The sequence below is a fragment of the Xyrauchen texanus genome, chromosome 20 (genome assembly GCF_025860055.1).
Source record: "Xyrauchen texanus isolate HMW12.3.18 chromosome 20, RBS_HiC_50CHRs, whole genome shotgun sequence".
Taxonomy (NCBI): domain Eukaryota; kingdom Metazoa; phylum Chordata; class Actinopteri; order Cypriniformes; family Catostomidae; genus Xyrauchen; species Xyrauchen texanus.
Genome location: NC_068295.1, coordinates 2038277 through 2053603, shown reverse-complemented (window position 1 = coordinate 2053603; position 15327 = coordinate 2038277). Strand labels below are relative to the sequence as shown.

At 41.3% G+C, this 15327-nt stretch overlaps 1 protein-coding gene across 2 annotated transcripts in view; it reads left to right on the top strand.

Moving 5' to 3' along the window:
• The window catches only part of LOC127660801 (DNA nucleotidylexotransferase-like), a 145958-nt gene that overhangs the window by 45030 nt on the left and 85601 nt on the right, over window positions 1–15327 (top strand). For both annotated transcript variants that reach the window (XM_052151226.1, XM_052151225.1), the window contains one exon: window positions 14326–14428. In XM_052151226.1, coding sequence (XP_052007186.1) covers window positions 14326–14428 — 103 coding nt within the window. The remainder of the gene's footprint in view (window positions 1–14325; window positions 14429–15327) is intronic.

The window sequence follows — 15327 nt, the reverse complement described above, 5'->3', positions numbered from 1 at the left end:
AACTTGTACAAAAATGGCATTATATGACCCCTTTAAACTCAGCGGGCATCATGGTGCATGTAAGCGACACAAGCTCCTTGACCTTGTGAATAAACCATGCCCCACGTGATGTCATCATTCTCGAAACTCCGCCCCGTATCAAAACAGTGCCACACAGTGGAACGCAAAGGGAAAGCGGTCCTGTGAACAGTTAAATGAGCATCTCAAAGAAAAAATACTTTCCGCAAAGTGAAACTCAAAGAAAATGAAGTGCTGCAAAGGAATTGATGCCAAAAGTCTGTTGCAGATTAAAAAAAGGATTTCAATATTTTTTTTGCAATTGAACACAGCTTTGTCTTTTGCAATAATTTATTTTTGACTCCATAAACGTTAGGTATGTGTCGATGCCTTTTATGCATCGCATTTTAGTTTTTCATGACAATTTTCCACTTCCTCTTTGAACTTTGTAATTAAACTGGCTGTTTTTTCTGGCCCTGCCTACCGGCAGGCCTTCCCTGCCTTCTGAAACCTGGGAAGGAGACAAGGGGAGGGAAAAACAAAACAACAAAAAGAGGAGAGGGAAAGGGAAAAGCGGAGCGACAGCGAGAGTGAGAGAGGAGAAACTTACTCGTTGGTTTCCAGACACGCCATCGCCTGGTCCTCGATTACTCCTCCACCTTCTGGTGGTCAACTGCCACTCCTTTCCGGGCGGTCTGGAGCCAGTCCTCCGACCCCTGGCTGACGGAACGCCCCGCCGCATTTTGGCGGCCGGTAGGGAACTCCTCCCCACCTGGCAGCCGCCCCCCACCACTCCAGGTGGCTGGCAGTGAGACTCTCTTCCCCTCGCGGATGCCATTCCTCTGCATCCAAACGTCCGGTAGCAACTCCTCCATCCCCCAGCGGATGGCCGCAGCGGCTCCTTTGGGGTGGATGGTAGTGGTGAGGACTCTACAACAGCGCATCCCTCCTCCTTCCTGGGTTTTGGCACCAATGTAACAGCGTTCAAAGGAAAGGAAGCATCAAAGTAATGTTTTTTTTATAAACTTAAACACAAATACACACAAACATAAACGCATACAGGGCAGCTGCCCGTAGCTCTTTCTCTCCCAATCTGCACTTCTCCCTCTCCTCGGCTGATTAGCCCAATTGGGGGCCGGACATGCGTAGTCACGGCCCGGCCCCGCCCTCCTCCTTGTCAGAGAGATATGTAAAGATTTTAATCTATCATATGGCTTCAGAAGACTTGGAATATTGCACTCGAGTCATATGAACATTTTATGATATAATTGTATTTTTTTACATTTATGGTGCTTTTTTTGGTCATTTTTGGAGCTCAGTCGTATCCTTGCTTGTTCACGTCCATTATATGGAAAAGAGCAGTGTGAACATTCTCCCAAACATCTCCTTTTATATTCTATGGAAGAAAAATACATTCTCAGTTCTTGGTGCTCAATAATGCCATCACAAGGCTTCATGAAGCTACTCTTTGAAATTGAGTGTCGGCCACATCATTCATCAAACGCAGATATTTGGCAGTGACAGAGAGTGTAATTGAGTGAGTATGTTGAATTCGGCAATGGTTTGACTATAGGGCGATTAGTCACGGCTGCTATATGAGCGGTCCTCACATGACATTTCTCTATATATCTCTCTGGATGACTGATGTGACTAAGCATCACTGTAACGGGATTACCACAGTGAGAAAACATCATGTTTACCTCGAAACACTCTTCTAAAACTTTAATGCTAAAAATGCAAATCTGAAGCAGAGGCTAAGTCTGTCGAAATCTGCTATTTGAACTTATGGAAGCTTCACAGTTTGGCTGTGACAGTTTTAGTAATTCCTGGATTTACCTCTCAGTGCAGGAAGAATAGTTTATGCTTTAACATCTACAGAGGATCAGCGTATAGACTGTGACGCACTTCATAGTCTCTTCACACATCTGCAGTGCAGACCGCAGATCCTGTAGACTTACTTAAGCAAACATTGAAGAGCAAAATAGCAGGGGTTTCTATAGCAAGAACAAGAATTAGACATCTGAGGTGTAGTTTGTTCTACTATTATCAGCCTGGCCTCATTGAATCGCATTACTATAACTACATTTTTGCAAAATGATTTTTAATTCGCTCGTTGTGCATATCACCGTTGAAATGAACACTCGAGGTGCTACAACGGCAATTACTTTTATTCACTTTCACACAAATCACGTGCAAAACAGAAGATAGTCAGTTCATAAACGCACACTTTTCACCCTGTTCCTTGCACAATAATAATAATAACTAGATAGGTACATTTCCTGAAGAAAATGTGAGTGGTGCTTGCCGTGGGAAAACTCGTAAAATAGCATTTTCTAACTTGTTGCTAAGCACTAAAATAATGGTCATAGAATGTTGCTAGCATGTGTTAGCGTGACGCTAGCACGTTTTTAGCATGTTTTAGCACTTTGCTAGGGGATTATAACATGTGTTATCATGATGCTAGCATGTTTTAATACTTCGCTAGACGATGGTAGCATGTGTTAGCATGATGCTAGCACGTTTTTAGCATGTTTTAGCACTTCGCTAGGCGATGCTAGCATGTGTTAGCATGATGTTAGCACGTTTTTAGCATGTTTTAGCACTTCGCTAGGCGATGCTAGCATGTGTTAGCATGATGTTAGCACGTTTTTAACATGTTTTAACACTTCGCTAGGCAATGCTAGCATGTGTTAGCCTGATGCTAGCTCGTTTTAGTAGTAAGTATGCAAGAGAACTTTGGCAAGCACCACTAATAACTTTTATTTATAAGCGCCTTTCAAGACTCTCAAGGACACCTTACAGACATAATCAAGTTTACAATAAGAAAATATAAAAACCTAAAATCACATATACAAATTTGCATTATCATAGGAATATATACAGTCATAAATAAGAGTTATTTGTAGTAACCTAATTAAAAAAGGTGGGTTTTGAGGAGGGACTTGAAAGTGGAAAGATGATAGAAAGCAGTTTTTGTGAGAGAGGAGATGTGAGCGTGGAAAGAGAGTGTGGGGTCAATGATAATGCCAAGATTACGAACAATAGCGTTAATATCGACCAACTATCAGTACGTCACTTTTCTCAGTGTTGAGTTTTAGAAAGTTACTGATCATCCACGAGATGATGTCTTTAATACATTCAGAGAGGGAACTGGTGGGGTATGGGACAGTGTGCTTAGAGCTGATATAACGTTGAGTGTCATTAGCATAGCAGAGAAAGTTGAGGCCATGATGGGACCTAGAGGAAGCATATAGGTGATGAAGAGCAAAGGACCAAGTACAGAACCCTGCGGGACACCTTGAGAAACAGAAACGAGAACAATGCTGTTTATTATGACATATAAACACTTTTACTATAGCGCATGACTCATTTTAACACTTGCATTACATACTCAACTACGTTTACAAGCTTGTTTGTGTGCAATCAAATTGCAATGGAGCTCAAATGATAGAGCGTTGAACTTGTAAAGTATGCAAGGAGGAAGCTCTGAGCCTATGTCCTACATTTTGTCCAACAACAACAAAAAAAGTTCGGATTGTTTTTTTTTCGATTTTTTTTTTTTTCTTTTCTCTACTTTTTGTATCATCTCTGAACAATTTTTTCACTCAATACATTTTTTATCTGTGATTTATTTATTTTTGTTGTTTTTTTTTGCTGTTGTTTAAATTATTTAGTTTTTTTAATGCATTTTTTTTCCTCTCAAATTTTTGGATATGATAATAATAATTTACATGATATGATTTAAAATATTCAATGACCCTCGGCAGGGGGGGTTTGGGTATCTCAGCGAGTATTGACGCAGACTATCACCCCTGGAGTCACGAGTTTGAATCCAGGAAGTGCTGAGTGACTCCAGTCAGGTCTCTCCTTAGCAACCAAATTGGCCTGGTTGCTAGGGAGGGTAGAGTTACATGGGGTAACCTCCTCGTGGTCGCTATAATGTGGTTCTCGATCTCGGTGGGGCATGTGGTGAGTTGTGCGTGGATGCCGCGGAGAATAGCGTGAAGTCTCCACACTCGCTACGTCTCCGCGGTAACGCGCTCATCAAGCCACGTGATAAGATGCGCGGATTGACGGTCTCAGACGCGGAGGCAACTGAGGTTTGTCCTCCGCCACCCGGATTGAGTCACTACGCCACTATGAGGACTTAGAGCGCATTGGGCCCCCCCAAACAAATGACCCTTGGGAGGGGGGGTTAACGATATAATCGGATAACATGATTTTTTTAACCCTATTATCTCTGTATGTTGAAGCACTGGTGCAGTCGTTATCTCAAAATCAATTTTTGAATGTCACCTGAAATGCAGGCTTATTCAATTTTATCTCTCTCTCATTCAATAATCTGTCATTCACAAAAATGTGGTGAGATAAAGTCTCACGATAGAAGAACTTTTCTTATGGTTTTTTAAAGGTAATTAATCAATCCATTTTTAAGCAGTTAGTTCAGATGAGATCAGCCTGATATTAATTAGACAGAATGATGTCATCATTAGGATTGGATGAATGTTTAAATGAACTCATAACAGTACAATAACTGTATAAAAGCGGCCTTGCCGTAATGCAACTGAACGTTTGTACCAAATAACCTCCAGAACGGCTGTTTGAATAATCTCACATGTGTTAATGGAGGTTAAGTGAATTAATGCTGATAGTTTTCCTCCCTCAGCTTCTATAAGACCAAACTCACTCGCCGTGTGCGGTCGGTTGAGTATCGCCAGAACAGCGAAGGACGTCCTGGAGGATTCTCAACATGACTGTTTCACTCAGACTAAGATTTGCTTAAACAAGCAGCACATTTCGAGTTCACGACACGCCTGTCTGATCAAGACATGAAATTAAAGGCTATATAATGTGTTTGCCCTGGGAGGGGATATTCAAAGATGTCCGACATGTGTAAACAGCTCGTATATATTTAGTTACAGCATTCGCACTCACATTTTTTATAAATCTGTATTTTTTGTATATACCGTATACATGAAATTATGCCAATGGGGTACGAAAAATAAATGCGAGATTATACATATTAGAGAAGAAACAAAAAACAATAACTGACATAATATATACTGTACTTAGAAACATGAGGATATGTGATATTGCAGCATTAAGTTTACTTGCATTTTTACATATCACTCGTGTGATGCTCGCCATGATGCCAGGTGTTGTGGATGGTTGCCAGGGTGTTACTTTGCGGTTGCTAGGGTGATCTGGGTAGTTTCTAGGGTGATCTGGGCAGTTTCTAGGGTTATCTGGGCAGTTTCTAGGGTGATCTGGGTAGTTTCTAGAGTGATCTGGTCAGTTTCTAGGGTGATCTGGGCAGTTTCTAGTGTGTTCTGGGTAGTTTCTAGGGTGATCTGGGCAGTTTCTAGTGTGTTCTGGGCAGTTTCTAGGGTGATCTGGGTAGTTTCTAGTGTGTTCTGGGTAGTTTCTAGGGTGATCTGGGCAGTTTCTAGGGTGTTCTGGGCAGTTTCTAGGGTGTACTGGGCAGTTTCTAGTGTGTTCTGGGCAGTTTCTAGGGTGATCTTGGCAGTTTCTAGTGTGTTCTGGGTAGTTTCTAGGGTGATCTGGGCAGTTTCTAGTGTGTTCTGGGCAGTTTCTAGGGTGATCTGGGTAGTTTCTAGGGTGTACTGGGCAGTTTCTAGTGTGATCTGGGCAGTTTCTAGGGTGTTCTGGGCAGTTTCTAGGGTGATCTGGGCAGTTTCTAGGGTGTTCTGGGCAGTTTCTAGTGTGTTCTGGGCAGTTTCTAGTGTGTTCTGGGCAGTTTCTAGGGTGTACTGGGCAGTTTCTAGAGTTATCTGGGCAGTTCCTAGGGTGTTCTGGGCAGTTTCTAGGGTGTACTGGGCAGTTTCTAGGGTGATCTGGGCAGTTTCTAGGGTGTTCTGGGTAGTTTCTAGGGTGATATGTGCAGTTTCTAGGGTGTTCTGGGCAGTTTCTAGTGTGTTCTGGGCAGTTTCTAGGGTGATCTGGGCAGTTTCTAGTGTGTTCTGGGCAGTTTCTAGGGTGATCTGGGCAGTTTCTAGGGTGTTCTGGGCAGTTTCTAGGGTGATCTGGGCAGTTTCTAGTGTGTTCTGGGCAGTTTCTAGGGTGTTCTGGGCAGTTTCTAGGGTGATCTGGGTAGTTTATAGGGTGATTGGGCAGTTTCTAGGGTGATCTGGGCAGCTTTTAGGGTGTTCTGGGCAGTTTCTAGGGTGATCTGGGCAGCTTTTAGGGTGTTCTGGACAGTTTCTAGGGTGATCTGGGCAGCTTTTAAGGTGTTCTGGGCAGTTTCTAGTGTGATCTGGGCAGTTTCTAGTGTGTTCTGGGCAGTTTCTAGGGTGATCTGGGTAGTTTCTAGGGTGTTCTGGGTAGTTTCTAGGGTGATCTGGGCAGTTTCTAGTGTGTTCTGGGCAGTTTCTAGGGTGTACTGGGCAGTTTCTAGTGTGTTCTGGGCAGTTTCTAGGGTGATCTGGGCAGTTTCTAGGGTGATCTGGGCAGTTTCTAGTGTGTTCTGGGTAGTTTCTAGGGTGATCTGGGCAGTTTCTAGTGTGTTCTGGGCAGTTTCTAGGGTGATCTGGGTAGTTTCTAGGGTGTACTGGGCAGTTTCTAGTGTGTTCTGGGTAGTTTCTAGGGTGATCTGGGCAGTTTCTAGTGTGTTCTGGGCAGTTTCTAGGGTGATCTGGGCAGTTTCTAGGGTGTTCTGGGCAGTTTCTAGGGTGTACTGGGCAGTTTCTAGGGTGATCTGGGCAGTTTCTAGGGTGTTCTGGGCAGTTTCTAGTGTGTTCTGGGCAGTTTCTAGGGTTATTTGGGCAGTTTCTAGGGTTATCTGGGCAGTTCCTAGGGTGTACTGGGCAGTTTATAGGGTGATCTGGGCAGTTTCTAGGGTGATCTGGGCAGTTTCTAGGGTGATCTGGGCAGTTTCTAGTGTGTTCTGGGCAGTTTATAGGGTGTACTGGGCAGTTTATAGGGTGATCTGGGCAGTTTCTAGGGTGTTCTGGGCAGTTTCTAGGGTGTTCTGGGCAGTTTATAGGGTGATCTGGGTAGTTTATAGGGTGACTGGGCAGTTTATAGGGTGTTCTGGGCAGTTTATAGTGTGTTCTGGGCAGTTTCTAGTGTGTTCTGGGCAGTTTATAGGGTGTACTGGGTAGTTTCTAGGGTGATCTGGGCAGTTTCTAGTGTGTTCTGGGCAGTTTATAGTGTGTTCTGGGCAGTTTCTAGGGTGTTCTGGGCAGTTTATAGGGTGATCTGGGTAGTTTCTAGGGTGTTCTGGGCAGTTTATAGTGTGTTCTGGGCAGTTTCTAGGGTGTTCTGGGCAGTTTCTAGGGTGATCTGGGCAGCTTTTAGGGTGTTCTGGGCAGTTTCTAGGGTGATCTGGGCAGCTTTTAGGGTGTTCTGGGCAGTTTCTAGGGTGATCTTGGCAGCTTTTAGGGTGTTCTGGACAGTTTCTAGGGTGGTCTGGGCAGCTTTTAGGGTGTTCTGGGCAGTTTCTAGGGTGATCTGGGCAGCTTTTAGGGTGTTCTGGACAGTTTCTAGGGTGATCTGGGCAGCTTTTAAGGTGTTCTGGGCAGTTTCTAGTGTGTTCTGGGCAGTTTCTAGGGTGTTCTGGGCAGTTTCTAGGGTGATCTGGATAGTTGCTAGCTAGTTATTATTGGACCAAGTTAGACGAGCCCATGTGTTTTGGACAGTATTTATAACATCTTTCTTTTAACCTGCAGTCTTTACAGCGGTCTGAATGTCTGTATTTTTAGCCTGTGAAACTAATGTACGTCAGACAGGTTTAATTCTGCACTACTGCTTCTGAGCTCTTTTAAACATGCAGTAAAAGGCTATCTCTAAATCCAGGGTATTTCAGTTTCATATCAGATAATAGCTGTCATGTAATATCTAGTAAGTCTGTGATGGTTTCCCAGAAGTACTGTATGCGTACATGACATCAGTGTTGCCTTACATAGTGTTGCCAATTTCACACATTATACAGCGCCAAGAAAAAGTATTTAAACCCTTTCGAATTACCTGCATTTATGTATAAATTTGTCTTAAAATCAGGTTTGATCTTCAGTACATCATTCAAACATTCACAGTGCAGGTTGGAATAAGTATGTGAACCCCATAGGCTAATGAAATCAAGTAAAGCTAATTAGAGTCTGGAGTTGGCAGACCTATATATATATATCTTTGGCATGTTTTTATGTTAGTAATGGCTGCTAATGTAGTTCTGTGGATATGCTGGCACTCCCACATGGTAGCACTGAACTTTAGCACATTAGTAAGGCTTGTTGAGTTCTAAATGAACATTGTCACATTACTCGCCCACTGAATAAGCTCTTTTGAAATGACCCCTGGAGAGCTTTTCTCACTCTGTTGCTATTAGTTATGATACCACAGACTCATGCTACCTTCAAGTCATGTCAGAATTATTGTGTTTACGAGCTGAGCTACATGAATGGCACTAGTGGCATAATAACAGTGGAGAAACTCGCAATGTGTCCATCTTATTTGTCATGCAGATGCTTATGTAGAATGTTCCAAATCATTCACTTATGACGTTCCATTTGGTTTAGGATGCAGTCTAAGGGGCCGTTCACACCAAACATATTTGTGTGTACGTCTGTGATAAAATTTTTTCTTCTTTTTTTTTAAATCCCATTTTCTCCCCAATTTGTTATGCCCAATTCCCACTACTTAGTAGGTCCTCGTGGTGGTGCAGTTACTCACTTCAATCCGGGTGGTGGAGGACGAGTCTCAGTTGCCTCCGCCTCTGAAACATCAATCCGAGCATCTTATCACGTGACTCGTTGTGCATGACACCGCGGAGACTCACAGCATGTGGAGACTCATGCTACTCTCCACGATCCACACACAACTCACCACACGCCCCATTGAGAGAACCACTAATCACCACCACGAGGAGGTTACCCCATGTGACTCTACCCTCCCTAGCAACCGGGACAATTTGGTTGCTAAGGAGACCTGACTGGAGTCACTCAGCACGCCCTGGATTCAAACTCGTCAATACTCGCTGAGCTACTCAGACCCCTCGTCAATTTTCATTGTCTTATAATGCAAACATGGAGCAGGTGGACATCTTTGGCCTTGTCCACACTAATACGCTTTCGTTTGAAAAACACATCTTTTTCTCTCCGTTTTGTCCCTCCGTCCACACTGAGACGGCGTTTTTGTCCGCGAAAATGGAGCTTTTTCAAAACACACTCCAAAGTGGATAAATTTGAAAATGGTGTTTTCGCGTTGCAGTGTGGACTGCGAAAACGGATATATCTGAAAACGATGACGTATTTGTTGTCATGTGACGCAGTCATGTGATCTATCCAACTAAAACAATCAAGATGGCGGCCCGTGTTATAGCGGCGCTGTTGTACTTGCTCACTTTGATAGCGTTGTTAAAAAATAAATGTTACTTTGTACAACTATCACATTGCCAAGGGACGTTTACTCTGAATTGGTGTCCGGCGACGGAACACGAGGACAATTGTGTTTCAGACCGTTCATGCAGCGGGGATTTTCCGCATGCACAGCCACACGATTTAAGCGTTTTCATCTGTTTCAGTGTGGACGAGCAACTTTTGGAAAAGTGTGGACGTTAGTGTGGACGGAGAGCGTTTTGAAATGAAAATGCCATTTACAAATGTATCCGGATTAATGTAGACGTAGCCTTTGACTGTTGAGTTCATTGTAACGCAGTTTTTTGATGGAAACGTCCTTTAAATTGTATCAATATTTCATCATGGAATAATGATTAATTTTTGTAAATTTTACTTTGACTAAAATGGCATCATGTTAGTCGACAAATTATAATAATGTGCAAATTACAATAACATGTATCAAAATGTAACAGACCAAACTTTAACCAAATATTCAAATATTTTATATTAGAATAAACTACTTACAATTATTTATTAAAGTTATTACAAAAATATTAAAGTTTTTAAATGTAATATTTGTGTTGCCGGTCTTTCTCGCCCCCGCTCCGAACGGGACTCGAACCGGCGTCTCCGGCGTGGGAGGCGAGTGCGCTAACGAGGAGGCTAAAGACCCTAGCGTCAGTCGCTAGTGCACCTCTTGAGGTCAGGAGAGTGAGGTTTATACACTACACCGCTATCTACCAGCTGACCACCATTACACTCACCCCCCTAAACCTCACTCCCATTCGGGTCACGGCACCACTGTTGCCGGTCTTTCTCGCCCCCGCTCCGAACGGGACTCGAACCGGCGTCTCTGTCGTGGGAGGCGGTTGCGCTAACGAGGAGGCTAAAGGCTACAGACCCTAGCGTCAGTTGCTAGTGCACCTCTTAAGGCCAAGGGAGTGAGGTTTATACACTACACCGCTATCTACCAGCTGACCACCATTACACTCACCCCCCTAAACCTCACTCCCATCCGGGTCACGGCACCATTGTTGCCGGTCTTTCTCGCCCCCGCTCTGAACGGGACTCGAACCGGCGGATATTACATGACGTGTGGCGGGTTTTTAAGAAAACCACGCGTTCACAATGCAAGTTACGCAATTTGATGCACGTATCTTAGTTCATATTCACCTGTGGATATAGTTGGTTATTTATCACATTATATAGGATGTGTTTGAGTGAGGTACAGGTGTTCCAGTAGAGAAATCCACAACATAATGTGACTGCATTATTTCAATCAGTTATATCTTGATTTTTCTGTCTTTTGATGAAAAGCAGCTGCCTGTCGTTCGGTTATATTAAGTTATGTTTATTCAGCACTTCTCTAATCCTGCATCTGTGAGCAAAAGACACGAGAAATGCAAGTTGGACTTCTGACAGGCTCTTATCTGTTCACTGTGCCTGCGCTGGAGTTTCTCACTTCTACAGTCTGCTGTTTAATGAGGGGAATTTATATCCATACGCTTCTCTGCTACTCAGACTCATTTGTGTTGGCTCAAGTACTTTAACAAAGCTGACATTCCTTTACATGGATATGCCACCTGATGCAAATACAGTACATACCGTATTATATGAAATACATCCTTATACAATGGTGAGACTGGGGATATACATCTTAAATACAAATAAATAAATAATTTTGCAAAGAAATAAAATGCACAGAAAAAAAATATTTATTAACTAGTTATTTTTTTAACTTTTATTTATACTTGTAATTCTATTTTCTTGTTTTTTTTTTTAAATTTATTTATTCCACATTTATTTATTTATTTCCATATTTCTTCATTACCACAGTCATTTATACATGTATTTATGGGGGATGAAACCTGCAAATAAATAAATACACAAATATATATATCTATATATAAATACATAAATAAATCTATATATTTGCACATAAATAAATATATTAATAATTAATGTGGGACAAGATAAGTAAATCATTAAATAATTAAATAAACACAACCACTAATGCAAAATAATATAGTAATATAATGGTTGAGTAATACAATAATGTTAAGGGAAATGTAAAATTGAAAGTTGATTTTTAATTCTAAATATCTTAAATCCTTCATTTACTTCTTTATTTATTTTTCCTTTGTGCAACATGCTAATGAGAGGATGTCAATCAAACATCAGTAACTTTATGACACCATTGGCTGATCATTGTCAAAGTGCTTCGCTCCACTATAATATTAATATATTATAATGAATTATAAATAATAAATAAATAAATACACAAATAAATAAATAAAGTAATCTGCATATTCATGTATATAAATAATGAAATGTGCGAGGTGATCAACCCAGTCTCATGGAAATTCGTACAATTCCTACCGTACATTTTATGAGTTGGATATTTCCTACGAGTTTGTTCGTATTCATTTGTACGGTTTCATCACGCGCAAATGCCCGGATGTCTAATGCGGAAATAAGCGCGAGTTCCGCGCACGAGGCATAAACAACATGACAAGCAGAGTTGCTCCTTGAAGCAATAAAGTTTGGAGAATCGTAAAAGCGAGATACTTTGCTAAAGTTTTATTTTTTGATTGATTTTGAAAATGTGGTAATGTCCTTATTAATTTAATAGTCAGGCAATGTACTTTGACAATAATCTGTCAATGCATCCTCTCATTAGCATGTTGCAGGAGGAAATATAAATACGGAACTACATACAGAAATAAATCATCTTTTAATTTTACATTTCCCTTAACATTTTTGCATTTCCAAACTGTTTTATGCTGTATTTTGTATGAATGGGTGCATTTATTTATTTGTATATCTCCTTGCGCATTTAATAATTTACATATTTATTTTTGCACAAATATGTGGGTTTATTTACTATTAATGTATTTTTGTATTTATTTATTTATTATTTTTGCAGGTTGCCTCATCCATGTGTGTTTTAGTTCCATATTTATTTATTTATTTCCATTAACTTATTTCTAAATATATTTATTTCTGAAGTTATTTATTTCCACATTTATTAATTCATATATTTATTTGTCTAAATAAATAAATACATTTGCAAAAGAAAAAGAAATATTTTTACATAGAAAAAAAGATTTAAAATCCAACATAGAGTATTTTACCTTTATTTATACTTGGAATTTTTATTTAATATTTTTTTTTTATTTATTACACATTTCCATATTAATTTATTCCCATATTTATTTATTTCTATTTACTTATTTCTACATATTTTTTTTATTTCTGCAGTTATTTATTTCCACATTTATTTATTCATAGTATTTTATACTTTTATTTATACTTGTAATTTTTATTTCCTTATTTATTTATTTATTCCGCATTTATTTCTACATGTATTTATTTCCATATTTATTAATTACCACAATAATTTCTACATGGTTCTACATATTTATTCATTAACATTTACTTATTTCTACATACACTATTTGGCCAGAAGTATGTGGACACCCCTTGTAATGAATGGATTTGGTTTGGCTTGAGCTTTGTGTGCTTCCAAATTTGGGGATAGCCCTTTTCTGTCCCAGCATGACAATGCCCCTGTGAACAAAGCGAGGGCCAGAAAGAAATGGTTTACTGTGTCTGCTGTGGAATTAACTGACTGGCCCGCACAAAGCCCAGACCTGAACCCCACTGATCACATTTGGGGTGACCTGGAACAGTAAGTCAGGCCCCATCGACCTACATCAGTTCCTGTTCCTGACCTCACTGATAGCCTCGTGTCTGACTGAGAGCAAATCCCTGCAGCCATGTTACTACAGACAGTAGAGGAAAGCCTTCCCGAAAGAGTGGAATCTGTTACAGCAAAGGGGGAAATTGATGCCTAAGATTTTGAATGTTCATCAAGCACATAAGATGTCCACAAATGTTTGGCCATATAGTGTATATTTATTTCCTCATGAGTTTATTCTCTACATTTGTTTGTCTATATTGTAATTGTTTTTTCAAATAAATCAGTTAATACATGTGTTTGTTTTTAGGCATCCATACAAGTTGTCACATGTGTTTCTGTAGGCCAAAACAATGCCTTTTTCATTTACACTGTTTCATGAATTGTTTTGTGTTTTATAATTGTTTAACTGTTTCAATTATTGCTGAAAAGCCATTATATATTATTCTTATGATATATTTCACACGCACGCGCGCACAGACAGACAGACACACACACACACACACACACACACACACACACACACACAGACACGCACACGCACACACGCACGCACGGACACGTACGCACGCACAGGCAGACACACACAAAGACACAGACACGCACACACACAGACACGCACACACAGACACGCACACAGACACACACACCGACAAACACACAGACACGCACACGCAGACATGCACACACACAACAGACACACACACACACACACAGACACACACACACAGACACACACACAGACACGCACACGACACACACACACAGACACACACAGACACGCACACACACAGACACACACACAGACACGCACACACACACAGACAGGCACTCACACACAGACACACACACACACACACACACAGAGTTTGCGTCTGTGCAGAAACTGAATTTCAAAAATAAACCTACCTTTAATTTTACAATAGTAAAGAGTGTGACAACTAGCCCCGCTCTCCCCTATACCTTGTAACATCTCTCTCCTCCCAGCATGCACCTGCCTGATCTCAGCACCTACGTGCTCTGTGAGTTTCAGTGACTCATTTTCATAATCTCTCGTCTCAGCAGTGAAACTCATAAAACGGCCTGACAGCTCCAGCAACGGCAAGTGCTGTGGAGTTTAATGACGCTGGGCGAATGGCTTATTTGAGTAATAGGAAAAAGCAAAGCCATTAAATGAGCCGTATGTCCCCAAAGTGTTACTCACAAAACTATTGTGACTGTGAATATGCATGTAATGTGTAGTATCCTAAATGCTGATCGTAAATGTGTCTATAGGGGGAAGGAGTTCGGTCATGATGTGGATTTTATCATCAGAGCGCCTGAACCCGGACAAGAGGATGGACTTTTACCCGCCGTGATCGACAGATTTAAAAGTCAGGTACAAAATATCTTAAAGCTGTTTTGTTTTGGCAAATGTCAATGTTCAAGAGCTCCTTATAGTATGCGCAGGGGTCAAAGGTCAAATCAACAGGACGTAATTTGTTGTGTAGCGATTGAGCAGAAACGGGGAAAATGATACAGCGGGTGTAAAGTGGAGATAGATGAGCGCGTCTGAGAGCGATGAAACGAGAGCGTAGTTGCCACCTGGCACCCTCGAGCGGTGCGTGTGGCGTGCGATGAGAGCGAGTGGGTGGTGACTGGGCTGATGATCGGTTGCCTGTCGCCCTCTCTGTCATTTTGGAGATTAAAAATAACCCAGCGCCTGCTTTCGTCTTTCTCTCTGTGTCTCTTGTTATTGGCCTCTGCATTAGCACTAATTGTAAGATAGTTGTTGATATGCCAATGTGAAGTTAAAGATACACATTATGGGGATTCTTGTACTTCGTGGTAGTTTTTAGTGTTAATAATATGTCTGTGCAATCACAACATTTGCTGCTGAGGGTCGTTGGTGAGTGTTCTAGTGTTGTCCTCCAGGCCTCCAGGGGGCGATGGACAGTTGGTGATTAAGTGATGGTAAAAAAGGTGGATTTTAACTAATGTAACCTTGTCATAGTTGATCTCTTCTCTCGAGGCTCCTGCAACATCAGCGCCTTTCAGTATCGCACTGGCCTGTTTTATTCATCCGGCCTCTAGGGCGAGAGAGAGAGAGAGAGAGTGAGAGCTGGAAAATACATCAGATAGGATGGAAAATGTCCTTGTAAAAAGCCGCTCCATCATTTTTTATTTATCTGGGGGTTTTTGGCAACTCTAGAAGGTCAGTCTCGCGCTTACGCTGAGTTGAGCGGGAATGAGCCGTGAGCGAGCTGTACTCATCACTCTGTCTCTGATCTGTAGGTA